This window comes from Streptopelia decaocto, assembly GCF_964273445.1.
Source record: "Streptopelia decaocto genome assembly, chromosome: 9".
Lineage (NCBI taxonomy): Eukaryota > Metazoa > Chordata > Aves > Columbiformes > Columbidae > Streptopelia > Streptopelia decaocto.
In genome coordinates, this window is record NC_138664.1 from 20,812,011 (window position 1) to 20,828,037 (window position 16,027).

At 47.3% G+C, this 16,027-nt stretch overlaps 1 protein-coding gene across 5 annotated transcripts in view; it reads right to left on the minus strand.

The window, feature by feature from the left end:
• Positions 1-16,027, minus strand: part of CSNK1G1 (casein kinase 1 gamma 1) — a 94,461-nt gene that overhangs the window by 9,400 nt on the left and 69,034 nt on the right. For all 5 annotated transcript variants that reach the window (XR_014184895.1, XM_082061402.1, XM_082061399.1 and 2 more), the window contains 6 exons: positions 13,713-13,864; positions 9,248-9,482; positions 7,986-8,071; positions 6,358-6,442; positions 5,284-5,432; positions 3,724-3,828 (listed from right to left, as the gene is read on the minus strand). Coding sequence is in view for 4 of the 5 variants with exons in the window: in XM_082061402.1 (XP_081917528.1) it covers positions 3,724-3,828; positions 5,284-5,432; positions 6,358-6,442; positions 7,986-8,071; positions 9,248-9,482; positions 13,713-13,864 (812 nt within the window). In the remaining variant the exon portion in view is untranslated. The remainder of the gene's footprint in view (positions 1-3,723; positions 3,829-5,283; positions 5,433-6,357; positions 6,443-7,985; positions 8,072-9,247; positions 9,483-13,712; positions 13,865-16,027) is intronic.

The window sequence follows — 16,027 nt, forward strand, 5'->3', positions numbered from 1 at the left end:
CTTCATTTCCACGGGTTTCAGCGCAGAAATAAACACACCGGCGCTAAGTTTAACTGCGTCTGTCAGGTTACACACTCCAGAGCACTTGGTGTGGCAGCCAGATTGGATACACAAGCTTGGCCTCCCTAAAATATGTATTGTTTTGCAACATAAAGCCGTGTTTTCTTCCGGCAAAAGCCAGTTCCACACACTGATCCACTAGTACGGTGCAGGAGGAAACATCCACCACACCTGCTTGACTGGAGAGAGCGCTGGTGGCTCTTTGGTTTTCTGCTGATAAGTAGCTAAAGAAACCTTCGCTAACAATTTCTTCTTTATCCCCAGCCAATGCAACAAGTAAATTACTAGAATGTCATTTGTTTCATTAGAAGAACCACTTGGGACTTGAGTGTGAAGGTCCTTACGGGTCACCCGGCTTTGATGGCAACACCTCCAGCATTCACCTTAGATCCACCTTGTCCTCAGGACAACGGCAGAGGATACAGTCAAGCCTGAAGTGACCAAGGGACACGTTTCAAAGGTGTCTCCCTGGACGTCGTATCCAAAATGCCAGCAAATGTTTCAAAGGTGAAGTGGGAATTGGAAGAAGAAGAGGCTCAAGCAAAGGAACATGAAGTTATTGGCGGTGAAGCTGAAGGAGAAGAGCAAAGAGCCCCCAGCAGCGATTTGTGCTGCGACCTCCAGCCGCGCGTGGGAGATCCAGCCCTGCGCTGAGCTGGAGAGGAGCCGCGGGAGAACACACGGAACCAACGGCCAGCAACAGAACACAGGGAAACGGAGAGAAGCAGATTAAAGAGGAGAAGAGAGGAAAGAGAAGGAAACAATAAAGAAAAAAGGAAAGGGGAAGAAAGGAAAAAGAAGAAAAAAGGAAAGAGGAAAAAGAAAAGAGAAAAAAGAAAAAGGAAAAAAGAAAAAAAAGAAAAAAGAAAAAAGAAAAAAGAAAAAAGAAAAAAGAAAAAAGAAAAAAGAAAAAAGAAAAAAGAAAAAAGAAAAGAAAAGAGAAAAAAGGAAAAAGAAAAAAGAAAAAAGAAAAAAGAAAAAGGAAAAAGAAAAAAGGAAAAATAAAAAGGAAAAAGAAAAGGGAAAGGAAAAAGAAAAAGAAAAAAGGAAAAAAGGAAAAAGAAAAAGGAAAAAGAAAAAGGAAAAGGAAAAAGGAAAAGGAAAAAGGAAAAGGAAAAGGAAAAAGGAAGAGGAAAAAGGAAGAGGAAAAAGGCAAAAGGAAAAGAAAAAGGAAAAAGAAAAGGAAAAAGGGAAAAGAAAAGGAAAAGGAAAAGGAAAAGGAAAAGGAAAAGGAAAAGGAAAAGGAAAAGGAAAAGGAAAAGGAAAAGGAAAAGGAAAAGGAAAAGGAAAAAGGAAAAAGGAAAAGAAAAGGAAAAGGAAAAAGGAAGAGGAAGAAGGAAAAAGGAAAAGGAAAAAGAAAGGGAGAAAATAAAAGGAGAAAAGAGAAAAAATGAGAGAGGAAAAAAGATGAAAGAAAAAAAAGAAAAAAGGAAAAAGGAAAAAATAAAAAAAAAGAAAAAAAAGGGGGAGAAAAAAAAGCCCACAAGCAGCTCCCACTAGATGCAAGGTCCTGGGAGGCTCAGGTTTGCCCCCTCGGCTCTCCAGCCGATGCGGATCAGCTGGGCTTGGAACGGGGGTTGAAACGCAACCCCAGTGACGCCGCGAAATGTCAGAGAATCACATTCCCGTGAACGCTCGTTAACGCTCATCACCTTCCCCCAGCTAACGAACCGCGAGCCAGGCCCGGCAGCCGGGGACAGCGCTCACCCGGCTTCGATAATTAAGATTTCCTGGGACTACGTACTCTAATTTGGGAACGAACCTGCTTGAAAATGAAGCCAGGTGTCATTGTTGAAGGGAACGACGCCTCGTACGCACAGAGCACAAAGGTCTGTCGTCAAAGCGGACAACTAAAGACTGCCGCCCAAAAATGGGCTTGTTAATGCATTAATCAGGTGACACATTAAAGCGGTTTATTTTACTAGTGCTCACAAACCACTCCACGCCCATCAACATGCATAAATAGTGCTGCACACACGCTGCAAACAATCCTGCGTCCTACAAGCGACGCTTCTAATGAGGGGAATTCATCCTGATGGGTTTAGGTGTGTTCTAGTCTACGTTAGCGGCTCGACCAGCCTGAGCTTGGCTGTGTGGAGTGAGGAAAGCCGAGCCCAGCCGGGTTATGACATCTCACGCTCGGTTCTGCACCCACAAAGCCCGGCTTACGGGACCTGAGCGGGAGCAGAAGGCGCCAGAGCAGCACACAGCGGTTAGAGGAGCGGAGCGAGCCCAGAACCACTCACGGGCAGGTACGGGCGCCAACAGCTCCAGCTAGGAGCCGGCGGTTGGACATCTACTCAACTTCTTGCCAGTTCTGTTAATGCAGAAAAACCAAACTCTCAACACCGAGAAAGTATTTCAACCAGAAAGGAAAAAAACGGGGAAATTCAAAAGCTGGTAGTTCCTTCGGACCATGATGAGGTTCTTAGGGACACAGTGACCTCACGTAGAACTCATCGCGGTCTACAGCTTCCTCACAAGGGCAGGCGCTGAGCTCTTCTCTTTAGTGACCAGTGACAGAGCCCAGGGAACGGCAGCAGATGTGCCAGGGAGGGTCAGTGGGACATGAGGAAAAGGTTCTTCACCCAGAGGTGCTGGACGCTGAACAGGCTCCCAGGGAGGTGTCACGGCCCCAACCTGACAGTGTTCAACAAGAGACTGGACAACGTCCTCAGACACACGGGGTGACCTGTGGGGTGTCCTGTGCAGGGACAGGAGTTGGACTCCATGATCTTTGAGGGTCCCTTCCAACTCTGGACATTCTGTGATTCTATGGTGGACGTGACAGTGTTGGGTTAATGGTTGGACTCAATGACCTTAAAGGTCTTTTCCAACCAAAATGACTCGATGACACCCAGCCTCCCAGAGGGATCCTACCCTGATGGTCTTTATGTTCTGCAACACCCACGCTGTGAACACAACACCCCGAGAAGGATATTGCACGCACATGGGACATGCACATCCTAATCACATATTGTGTGTACCCGGGACATGCACATCTTTATCACTTATTGTACGTACACAGGATACACACATCCTTATCACATATTGCACGTACACAGGACACGCACATCTTTATCACATATTGCGTGTACCCAGGACACACACATCTTTATCACTTATTGTGCCTACATGGGACACGCACATCTTTATCATATATTGCACATAGACGGGACACGCACGTCTTTATCACATATTGCGTGTACAGAGGACACACACATCTTTATCACACATTGCGCGTACATGGGACACGCACATCCTTATTGCAGCCACACAGTCCACAGGAAGACTGCTACTGCCACAGCTCGTGGTCCGCTCCATGATCCACGAGCCACGATCAAAAGCACCCAAAAGAACATGGTTGGCCAGGTACTCTGACCAGATTGACTGAAAGAGCTTAACCACAAACTACAGAAGATCGCCGCATTTCCAAATTGTGTTCCGCTGAGGAATCCCGCTGGCTGATACAGTATCTCAACCTGTTGCTTCGGCAAAATTCCGCTCAAATCAGAGTCTCTAAATCAAGCAGGAAGCGTGTTTGCCATGACCGAGGTGAGAACCAGCCCCAGCCACCTCTAACGGCTTTGAGCTTCTCCAGCCCGAGAGGCATTCGGAAAGGTGACCAACACGGCGCTGCCGGAGCAGCCGCGAACAACGCACCTGATTGCGAAGCGCCTGCTGCGATGGCCGGTCCCGATGGAGGTGGCTGTCCCTCGTTATCGCGGACGTCCCCGAGTCCACGTGAACGGATCCCACCGGAGTCGGCTGGAAAACAAGGCGCTCGTTAGCACAAAGGTGCCTCTCGCTCTCCAGTCACGCGCGTGTGCAAACCGGACTTGTCAGGGCTGGATCCCACCAGGGAGAAGCAGGGAAAACGTCAAAACGTTGCCCAAAAGTACTGAAAATAACCAGGGGAAATTAGAGCCAGGGCTATAAAATCCCTGTGATTTGATGCCGGACATCAGCACCAAAGGCCTTGCATAAAAATTAATTTAAAAGATATAGTTGGGTATCTGTAATGGTGTCAGATCACACCTAATGTGTCTCACGTGGGATTATTACAAGTGAAAATATACAGACTTGTTTTCCTCATCTCATTGTCTCACCGCTTTTAAAAACACAGGAACAGGAGGTGTTAAAATTAAAGCTTCATCTGCTCTATTCTCCCCCAAGTCATAATCCCAGCTCACACCACCACAATCTCCATAGCAACCGCTGCAGTTGTCAGCAATCGCACGCTTGTCTTACGAGGGGCTTTTTATCAATTGCCTTCGTAATTAAAGAAAAACGAGGAGAAAAATCACGATTCACAAAGAGAATGATTTCTTACGAACTGTTCTGGGTGCAGTAAACATTGGTGACGCTAAATATAGTTGGGATGGTAAATCACCACCAACATAGCACTGAAGGCATCTGATCCAGCACCAGAGGCGGTTAATTTACAGATGCTGGTGTGCGGTGAGCGGCTGTTGGCAATGAGGCGATGGGCAGAACGACACCGAACGCAAGCGACAAGGCAGCCAGCGGAAGAGCTTTAGACTCTCCCACCACGTTTCCCCATGACGCATATGTTGGCCAAGGTCTTCTCGACTACAAATGGCTTTTGACAATTGAAGTGATGCAACGAGATCACAGTTATGGTCCACCTGGTGTCACGAACTACTCAACGGAGCTTGGTTACTCCCACGTTTCCTTGCTATGTGCTATGAAGAGCTGGTCCAGCCTCTGGAATAGGGTAAGGCTCAATATCTGAGCTTAGAACTGGTTGTTTGCTCACTGAACATCCATCAGAGCCCTGTCTAGACCTCCCATATGTCTCAGTGAGAACTTGACCGTTACAGAGGTCTTTCACCATTCAGTGCTGAGCTACCGCTGTTCTTCTGCTTTAGGATGGATGTCTTTAGATAGTGGTCTCAAATCCTGCGCTAGCCTAGAGGAAATTAAGTCTAGTCGTGTTCACTGCAACAGGTGGGAAAATCAGGTTTGAACGCCCCACCAGGGCAAGGCCAAATTGGTGGGAAGGGACCTTCTGCCCCTTAGGGAAACTGCAAATAAACCCTGAACGCAGTGTCGGGATATTTCAGTATGTTAGGTGGAGAACACAAGTGAAAAATTTGATCCTAAGCTCACTGGCATTTAATTGGAATTATTAGACATTTTCAGGTGGTGAGGAAGCAGCAGCGGGAAGGCAAGGCGCTGCATTTTGTGGGGACAACTTACAATCGGCCTGCCGACCCAGTCGTAGGCGTAGTCGAAGGTGTAGCCTTTCTTTTCAAACAGCTCTGTGAAGATGGTTCGTAAATAATCGTAGTCTGGTCTCTCAAAGAAGTCTAATCGCCGCACGTACCGCAGGTACGTGGCCATCTCCTCTGCCGGGAAAAGAGCAGCAGCGTCAGTTCCGCTCACACACGAGCTCCAGCACTCACAAACCACCCGAGCGACACGCGCACACTGGGAACACGCTCCTCAAACTCACCAGAGCACCTCTGAGATTTTTTAGAAAGTCAAGCCTACGATCATAATTTTTTCTACTCAAGCTGTTTTATTTCAGCAACATGACGTTTAGGGACGTGGTTTAGCGGTGGACTTGGTAGTGTTAGGTTAATGTTTGGGCTCGATGATATTAATAGTAATTCCCAAGCTCAATGATTCTATGAATGGATTAACTCCCATATGGGAATGCGCCACACGACACGACGGCTCCTACAGGAACGGGGCTGGTTGTGGGGACCTGGGTGCTCTCCCTGCTGTCAGCATTTCAAAAAACACCACAAACCCCACTCTGTGAAGGCCACTGGTACCCAGCGAGGGCTTTAATTGTGTACTGTGCTCTCCCAGCTCCAAGGTGGACTTTTGTCTAGCTGGAGAAAAGGTGCTGGGCTTGGCCAGAAGCACATCTTTAGTAACACTCCCGTTAAAACTGCTCTCAGAAGGTGGAATTCAAGGCCAGACACATCACTCCATCTTCTAAGCTGTAAAACCTTCAACCTGGACAAGAGTTAACTCAGTAGACCCAACACCATCACTTGGGAGAGGGAAGATAATGACACCCTCTTTTGGAAGGAAGCAAAGTGGAAACACTTGTGCCGTGTCCAGCCTCCTTGATGGGAAGAGTTATTCTAATTTGAAGCCACAGCCATGAGCCCTCAGGCCTCGGTAATTTAGAGCGGCAGCTCCTGTTGTCTGCCAGCTTGAGGAACAACGTCACGGATACACAGAGGAGCTCAGAACCGTCATATTTAACACAGTGTGTCCACCTCCAACTGCAGGCAAACAGTGCCATGAGGGCTTTACCTGGAAAGTTCTCACAGAGAACCTCAACCGGAGTGTTTCTCTTTGTGTCCCCAATCTTCTGATACCTCTCTTTTAAGGTGTCAGCCTGTAGCGCACAAAGACAAAACAGTTGTGGAGAAAGAGTTCAACCATGTGATAAACGACATGCTGTGTGGGAAGAAAAACAAAGAATTTAAGGCTGATTCTGGGTGGTATCAGAGGATGTTACTTGTAATAAACTGCAGCCTAGACTACACTAGCAGGAATACTATCTGTTGTAATTCTTGCTATACGTTTTACGTGCTGTTGGCACCAAATATCCAAGGACACGTTCAATACATCTTCAGGATTGAAAGGAAGGATACTTGTTCGTGTCTTACGAGGCCAATTTCCTACCAGCCCAGTCCTGAGGACTCTATGGGGAAGATTTCACGGGACGAGAAAATAAACTGCACATACTAGGACCGCACATCAGTCCCAGGCTTAGAGCCACTGGCAACCTCATCACTTCCATGAACTGTAAAAGGAGAAAGATCACAACGGCACTTTGGGCACGCTGGGTTTTTATGTGTATAAAACCCCAAATAACACGTTTACATCAGTCACATTTCTCTTAAATCCCATGGTACTGCTACACTACCTCTTCTCTCACCCCCAAAGTGACGACCACTGATTAAACAGCTGGTCATCATGAAAAATGAAACAATTATCAGTTAGATTTCCCATCTCGATCCCTCTTGAAGCAGAGAACTCTGCTCCACTTGGCACCCTGAGAACGGGTTTTATTGCCTTTGTTTCAAATCCGCCCGTTAGACCTGTCCGCAGCATCATTAGCATCATAAGACGTTCTCTCCAGACTTTAGCACTGACAATATAGGCCAAAAGTGTAAGCTGAACACAGAAGTCTGAAGATGCCATATTCTAGAACAATCTAAAGAGTCTATATTTGGTTTTGGAGCTAAAAAAAATGCAGGAGTTCAACAGCAGTGAACTAATTCTTCTCAAGTTCAGCAATGAACTGAGGAAATTTTGTAGAACCTTGTCTAAACCTGGAATTAATTTAGAACAACTTACAGGATAAATTTAAAGCAGACAAGTTCAACTAAGCTAGAAATAAAATATGCAACCAAATAACACACACTTGCAAAGGTGTGAACTGAAAGTAGGAGAGATTCAATCACTTTAATGCTCGAAAAACCCCTTCTTTGATTTTATGAGTGGTTGCCAATGTTCCTGGCGCACGTCTGATAAGGCTAAGCTGAGACTAAGTCTGTATAGATGGTGACAAAGCAGCTTAACAAGGTCTAGCACACAAGACGCCGCCTCTGACCACAGCTCTGCTGAGAGCCTGCGAGCCCAAGAGCTGGTTTATTTTCTCCCACAGCACTAAGCGGAGCCTTTGCTGGGTCTTCTCCCCTGACTTGGGCCAATTCAGCAGAGCTAATTGTAATTGAAGTGCCAGGTGATGTACTTCTTAAAATATATGTATCTTAACATCTTTCCTGTGGGTTAAGCTAACGCCTTATCATTCGACTTCAAGGACACAAAGGAGAGGATGGTGTTTCTGGCTGGGTTTTGCGAATGTTTCCCTCATTGTTTTTGGGCAGAGAGCAAAGTTTCAAAGGGCAAAAGCTGAAGTTCAAACCTACCTTCAGTCCTTGCCAGGGCAGGCTGCCTCGGAGGAAATACATGAACATGTGGCCAAGGGCTTCCAAGTCGTCTCGACGACTTTGCTCTGAAATAGAAGACAAATGGATGCTGCAGCTGCAGGAACGGATTCCATCAGCAGCCGCACTACTGGTGAGATAAGTTATCACGGGGAGGTTCACTTGCTGTCTGTAGCTCAGACACTGTGGAAAAAGCTATTAGAAAAACATGTAAAATACATAAAGATCTGCTAGAAGGCAGGAGACTGCTCTGAATTACAGAGGAACCGGCAGGAATGACCATGTTGCATGGTGCCAACCCCTTCCCAATCACTTCTGCAGCTCATCACATCGGAGCCGAGCAAAAATAGCTCCTTCAGGCTTCTCCTTGCTGCTTTTGCCATGCAGATGTTATAACTGGGAGGGGAAAATGGCCTTGAGCCAAAGGAAAAAGCATCCTTAAAATAACCCACCAAAATGCATCAAAAACCCAAGGGAGGATGCCAGAGGCTGCGGGTTACTCTGATATAGCTCTAAAACGGGGCAAAAAAGAGGATGTCCTGGGTAATTAAGTGCAACGATGCAGCTGAACTTCTTGGGAAGATGGTTGAGTGTGTTCATCTCACATACAAATTGCAACCAGGCTCCTTCCCTTTGATCCTGAAACGTGAAGGGACTGACTCCACCTGGGCTGCAAAACATCAGCCCCACGACACCCCCGGCAGAATATTCCGTTGTCTTACCGCTCTTATAAGTTAACATAAATAAACATGGAATAAGGTTTTTTTGCCTTTCAGCCATATAAATGCCATCTCTCGGTATGAAGAAAGGCAGCGAGGAGATGAAAGCCAGGTTTAAAAGTAATTAAATCATTAATTTTCTCCAACCAATCATTAGGTCAGGGAACATCCAGCTCTAACAACTGCAACTGGAAGGTACCGGTCCAGAGCTGAGCTATAAAAATCAATTTGGTCACCATTAAGTACGGCGATTACTACCTGCCTACTTGCATTCTATCAGTGCGGGCTTGCTACCGGTTATTTAGTTCCTAATAAAAACTATAATTATGAGGCTTCCAACATTTCAGCTGTCTCAGTTCCTCAAAACGGGGGGTGGAAAAGTTTCAAAAGCCCGTACAGAATTTGTTTAAAGCCTATAGAGATTTAAAAAATAGCCTGTAGACAGCATCACGACACCGAGCAGCTCACGATATCTGGAAGGGAATCAAAGAGCCGCGAGCCAAGCGGCTGTGGGGCCACACCGACCTTTGCCGAGGTGGGTGTTGATGGACATGTATCTCGCCGTTCCCGTTAGGCTCTTGTGTTCCCGGTAAGGAATGTGTTTTTTGGTCTCGGGGTCGATGTACTCCTTGGCCAAGCCAAAGTCTATGATGTGAATGACGTGCTCTTTCTTATTGCCTTGCCGGCCGATAAGGAAGTTTTCCGGCTTGACGTCTCGGTAGATGAGGTTCTTGGAATGCACGTACTCCATCCGAGAGATCTGCAAAACGACCGGGGGAGAATTATGCGGATTATTTGCAGGTAACGCACCCCCCCGGCTAACGAGGCACGCAGTTCGTTAGCCCATCGCCCGCCCTCTGCTCGGTGCCGTCCCAGATTTCGTCCACTCTAAAAGAAACGCAACAATGGACGGAGCCAACCGAGGCAGATGTTACGATGGGAGCTGGAAGAGGAATTTGTCTGTGCTCCCCGACTTTATCCTGATTGAAAACCGCAAAGGCTGTTTCTGACCCGTTCCCAGTTCTTGGAAGGATTCCATGGGGAACAGCATTGATTTTAAACACAATAAACCGGTTACCAAGAGCTCTTCCCTCGCCACGCGGTGTCTTCCCACCTCCCGCCCTCGACCCATATGTTGTATTAGACGCGCCAGATTCTTCACGGAGGGGGATTTTTGGGCCTTACGATCCTTAGTGCTGACTAAAAATAATAATTAATCTCATCAGTTAGGAATATTTTTCAGCTTCTGCCTAACTTTGCTTTGCCGGTACAACTGAGAAGGGAAGGGAAAAGGGTAGGAACCCCATTTTCAAGGTGGAACTAAATCTATTGCAGATGAAGTTCGAATGGCTCAGCAAGCAGTTCTCCTTCGGGTTCCTAACTTCTTAGACAATCCCCATTGGAAATAATTCACTATTTCATTTCATTTATTACCTTTTCATTTCTTTTTTTAGGTTTTAAATAAACACATGTGTAGCCCAGCTTGGTCCACGGCTGTCGCGTGGTGGCTTCGTTAGGTAAGATGCTTCTTTGGCAAGGCCACGTACCTGTTTATCGACACAAAACCACCACAAACTCCAAATTTGGCACTAACGGGCGCCAATCCACACGCCCTGAAGTCCATAGTCCCTGGCAGCTCTTTTGTTTCTCATTCCGAATGCAGACATGTCCCTGGCTGGCAAACCCAGATCTCTTCTTCTCTTTCCAGACCTTGGATCGACACCTGGTTGGAAGCTCCACACACCCATGATCACTCTGTCCCATCCATTATAACGATATAAAACTCACAGTCCAAAACCGCAATTACTTTTGCACCAACCTCATACTTTTAAAAATCCTGAGGGTTGTTATTACTGATGTGGCAGGTCAAGAGAATTTGTTATAAAACCCCATTCGATGAACCACATCCATCTGACTACATCACCTTCCAATCCTCTGTTATTGTTTTGATGTAACATCTGGATTCAGAGTATATGTGACTGTAGCTCAACACAAGAGAGCAAATAGAAATGATTGCTGTTTGTATATGTAACTCAAGCAATTTGGAAATGACTGTGCAGCTGTGTGTCTACATAGGAGACAGTGTGCACATAGTACCAATAAAAAGGATGCTCATCCTATTTGGGATCTTTTGTGTCCCCACGTCCTGCAGAACTCACCTCTCCTAGGACAGCTGGTTCTGATCAAGTGCGAGTGATTCGACTGATCGTACGAACAGCATCGGGTTTATTCCAACAGCACAGTGAGTGTGTAATGCAGCTATTTTACACCTACGACGCCAGTTCAATGACTCAGAATTGGTGGGTCAGCACAAAATGACACATACAGCACGGCCCGCTCTCGAGCCCCCTCGGGCAACAGGCCAGAGGCTTCAAGAGGTGGCGACCAAGTCATCCAGGCCAGAAGTTGTCCTGCAAGCTACGCTTAAAACTACAACTTCACATGCTATTGAAACACCCCCACACTGCCAAAAAAACCCAGTTCTTGAAACGTTTTTAGCATTTCTTAATGCCTATTTACATCGCCGATTCTTTACTCATTTTATATATCTTTACAAGCTGAAGAATATACGTCAGCCTTTTCCATCAGGTGTATGAAAAAGAGGAAGCATCATTTATTAGTTTACCAAAATGTTTTCAACACAAGAATGTAATTGTGCAGTTCATCAGAGCGCGGCGTGTCCCTGTCCACGGCACATCTTTCTACACTATTCACCCGATTAAGAGAAGAAATAGCAGCAACTATCGGTTGTCCTAAAGAAACTTCCAACTCTGAACAGTTCTTAACTCTAGAGCCTAACAAGGAAGCCTAAGGAGCCTCCCAGAGCTTGATTAATACCTTATTTTCAAGGAAAACCTGCTGCATCTGAGCCACTTGGAAAGCAGCTCCAGGCAGGAGGGGGCAGCACTCCTTAAAGAATAAAAAACCCGCCGCTCAGGGAGGGCGGGAGACGGGGAAAAATCAGGTGAAATCAGTCTTAACAAATAGGACTTGCTCCTGAAAGACAGTAATAGCGCGTGTTGCCGCTCCCCTCCCCTCTGGTGGTGATTTATTTCAAGGCGATTTATTTCAAGGTGATTTATTTCAAGGAGATGAGTTTCCCGGGTTGTTGCGGATGGATGGCGGGCGATGGAGCGGAGCAGACGCTCTTCACGCTCTGAGTCACCTCCGGGACGTGGCGGCGGGTTGGGAGACAAAAAGGTGCGGGGGGGGGACAATTCAAATGAAGACGTGACCCCTAAAGCTGGAACAAAGCGCCTCATCGCCTCTCTATATGTAACGAGCTTTCAAACGGAGCTCAAATGGCTCATTTGTTGCTGCTACCGGAGAAGCTCAGTTGTTGAAATGGGCAACAGGAATTACACAACCTGAAAAAAAAGGTTTTTTTTTTGTTCCTTAAAACCTGATGGCAAAGCAGATATGGCCAGGACAACAATCTGACAGATGTCAGATGACCTGACACACTCAGCAGCACCTGAAAATACTCGTTTACCTGCTTTTTTGCTGCCACCACAAACGCAGAAGCTGTTGGGTCTTTCATGTTCTTTTTCTCTTTACCTCCATCTGCCTGGATGCTTTTGAGGTCACAAGATGATGCTGGTGAAGACCCTTCAAGCACAGAGCTCAATCACAAGCCCAGGGCTGGGCAAAAGGGACACGATGGGACAGTCCTGATGCCCCCAGCAGTCTCACAGGAACACACTTACATCTTTACAACCCAAAGGTCATACGAGCTGTATCCAAGGCTTTGCCATCTGATGCCACTTGATTCAATCAAAACCAACACTATAAATTGGTTTTCCACTGATGAAGGAACACTCGAAGCCAACAAGACTGGACCCTGAGCTGTAGCAGCACAACTTCATGCATGCGCTACCAGGCAGGTGCTGTTCCAGCTTCGGCATCTGCGACCTCAATGTTTCATTTGAGATTTTGCCGCGGCAAACGTCAGTTTATTTAGAAAACATTGTGTTCCCCGCTCCCCCACCATCTTCTCTTTCCTTCAATGCTTCTTTCCACAGATCTGTTAATGTGAACATACCGAATGTGAATATCCAGTCCCACCTCTGCTGTGCCACTTGGGCACCTGCACACCATGGGCTGGAAGCCAGAAAGTCAAACTCCAATGAGAACTGGTTGGCCCTATCATGGAATTCCACCCATTGCATTCAGGACATTCGGGTTTCACGTTGTCCGCTCTTCATGCAAACACAAATCCAAGCTACTGCTTTCAGCTTGAGTTCCTTTAGAGGCTTCATGATGTTGCCTGTAGATTTATTCCTTTCCAATTTTGACCAAATTTGAGCAAGGTGGAGAGCTGGAATGCTCGGGGAGGTTGCGCGAGCAGCCCGACAGCATCAAACCAGTAAAACTGGTAGGAGTGTGGGAGGGTGCTGTGCTCCTGTGTCCCGGGTGAGAAACGAGGTGTTGTGGGGGTGTCCGAAGAGAGGGAGGAGCTGGGGCAGGTATCGGGGCAGGGGTGTGTAGGGGACATGGGACACAAGGCTGTAGGAATCCGGCTTTGCTGGTTCTGCTGCGCAAGGAACAAGTTTTCTCATAAGCATAATCTACCTTCCCTTCAAGAGTTTTTCTCGAACCTGAGAAACGTCCTTTTATAAGAAAGTTGGAGAGAGAGTTTTTACTAAAATCTATAGGTACAGGATGAGGGCCAAAGGTTATAAAATGAAAGAGGCCAGGTTTAGATAGGACATGACGAGGGTGGTGAGACATTGGAACAGGCTGCCCAGAGAAGTTGCCCCATGACCGGGAGTGTTCAAGGTTGGGTTGGACAGGGCTTTGAGCAACCTGGTCTAGTGAAGATGTCCTGGACATGTTGGGCTAGACGGTTCTTGAAGGTCCATTCCAACCCAAACCCTTCTGTGAGTCTATGATGGAAGGAGCTTCTCCAACCAAGAGCTGCTCCTGAACCTCACGTTAAACCAAGCCCATCCTCCATCTAGGCCTGGTATAAGCACCGTTTGTCACTCACCAGCTGGATGGCAATCATCAGCACCGTCTTCAGAGTGAACGTCCTGTCACACAGGTCGAACAGATCCTCCAGGCTCGGCCCAAGCAGCTCTAGTACCATGGCGTTGTACTTTCCACATGGCCCGAAGTAATACACCTGGGGAAGCCCTTCCGCTGCGAAAACAGGGAAAGAATTGAAATCAGTCAATACCCGGTGTGTGTATCAAGCTTGCGCTGGGCAAAGCCTTTATTTTTTACCCCTTGAGCGTCTTTTCTGTTTGATCTTGCCCAGCAAATAATTTTCAGCGATGAACCCAAGGCCAAATCAGCTCAAGCTTTGCTCACCCTTCAGTAGAGAAATGGATTTCAAAGCAATAACATTGAGCTCTGGCAGTGGAAACACCTGGATCTCGTGGAAGAAGACACGGAATTCCCTACGTCGCACTGAACACCAGGCAGAGCACAAACCCACCCGTGGGCTGGCACGGTCAGGAAGAAAATGAGAAATGTGCAAAAAAGAGCCATTTTTTCAACCAAGATAATACATACCCATCGCTTTTTACATCAATTTTACTCATGGCTTGGACAAGTGCACTCTCTGCTGGGTTAAGAACTGGCTGGAGGGCCGGGCCCAGAGAGTGCTGGTGAACAGGGCCGCATCCAGCTGGCGGCCAGTCACTAGTGGTGTCCCCCAGGGGTCAGGGTTGGGTCCAGACCTGTTTAACATCTTTATTGATGATTTAGATGAGGGGATTGAGACCATCAGCAGCAAATTTACTGATGACACCAAGTTGGGAGGGAGTGTGGAGCTGCTGGAAGGCAGGAGGGCTCTGCAGAGGGATCTGGATAGACTGGAAAAATGGGCCGATCCCAATGGGATGAAGTTCAACAAGGCCAAGTGCCGGATCCTGCCCTTTGGCCACAACAACCCCCTGCAGCGCTCCAGGCTGGCACAGAGTGGCTGGAGAGCAGCCAGGCAGAAAGGGACCTGGGGGACTCATGGACAGGAAGCTCAACATGAGCCAACAGTGTGCCCAGGTGGCCAAGAAGGCCAATGGTGTCCTGTCCTGTATCCAAACCAGCGTGGGCAGCAGGACAAGGGCAGTGACCCTTCCCCTGTGCTCTGCATTGGGGAGGCCACACCTGGAGTATTGTGTTCAGTTCTGGCCCCTCAGCTCAGGAAAGAGATTGAAGTGCTGGAGCGGGTCCAGAGAAGAGCAACAAGACTGGGGAAGGGACTGGAACACAAGCCCTATGGGGAGAGGCTGAGGGAGCTGGGCTTGTTTAGTCTGGAGAAGAGGAGGCTCAGAGCTGAGCTCAGCACTCTCTAGAACTACCTGAAGGGCAGTTCTAGCCAGGTGGGGATTGGGCTCTTCTCCCAGGCATCAGCAACAGGACAAGGGGCCATGGGCTTCAACTCTGCCAGGGGAAATTGAGGCTGGAGATGAGAAAGCAATTCTGTGCAGAGAGAGTGGTCAGGATTGGAATGGCTGCCCAGGGAGGTGCTGGACTCACCGGCCCTGGAGGGTTTTAAACTGAGATTGGACACGGCACTTAGTGCCATGATCTAGTCAATGGACTGGAGTTGGACCAAGGGTTGGACCGGATGATCTCTGAGGGCTTTTCCAACCCAGTCCATTCTGTGATTCTGTGATTATACCCATGAGCAAAGGGAAAAAAGAACGTCTTCCTTTAAGAGAGGGCAAAGGTCGCACATCACTCCTCGAACCACCTTTGAGTCAAAAATCAGACCAGCCCATGCGGGGAAGAATTAAGCGCAGGACTACCTGCAAGTTTTTCTAATCGGCATCTACCACAGGCGCTTGGTGTCCCAGCATTGGTACCAACCTGTGTAACACCTCCTTCAAATAAATATATCTCCAGTTTAGAGCGCATAAGCAGTTCCACAACACAATGGAAGGGGGTTTGTTTTGAAATCCGGGTTTTTGTCCTATGTCAAAACAACATCTTGGCTTGAATAGAGGAAGATAAGATGTCCTGCCATTCAGTGTAAAGGTTCTGTATTATATATACACAGAGGTCCATAAATTATATAGCACGGGACCTTAAAGGACAGCGATTACATATTTTACAACATGTTTAAAGTCAATGCGTACGCACACCTATATTTACATAAGACGTCAATATTAAAGGTAACAAAAATCCCTCGCTAATCATCAGATGCCAGGATTATGGTTGGACTTGATGATGTTAAGGGTCTCTTCCAACCCAAATGATTAATTCAGTGATTAAATTGCTTGTGCAAGTGCAGGGTTTGGTACCTGCTCGGTCACGGCGGTAAAATAGAGCAACACTAAGGCTGGAGAGCGTCAGCAA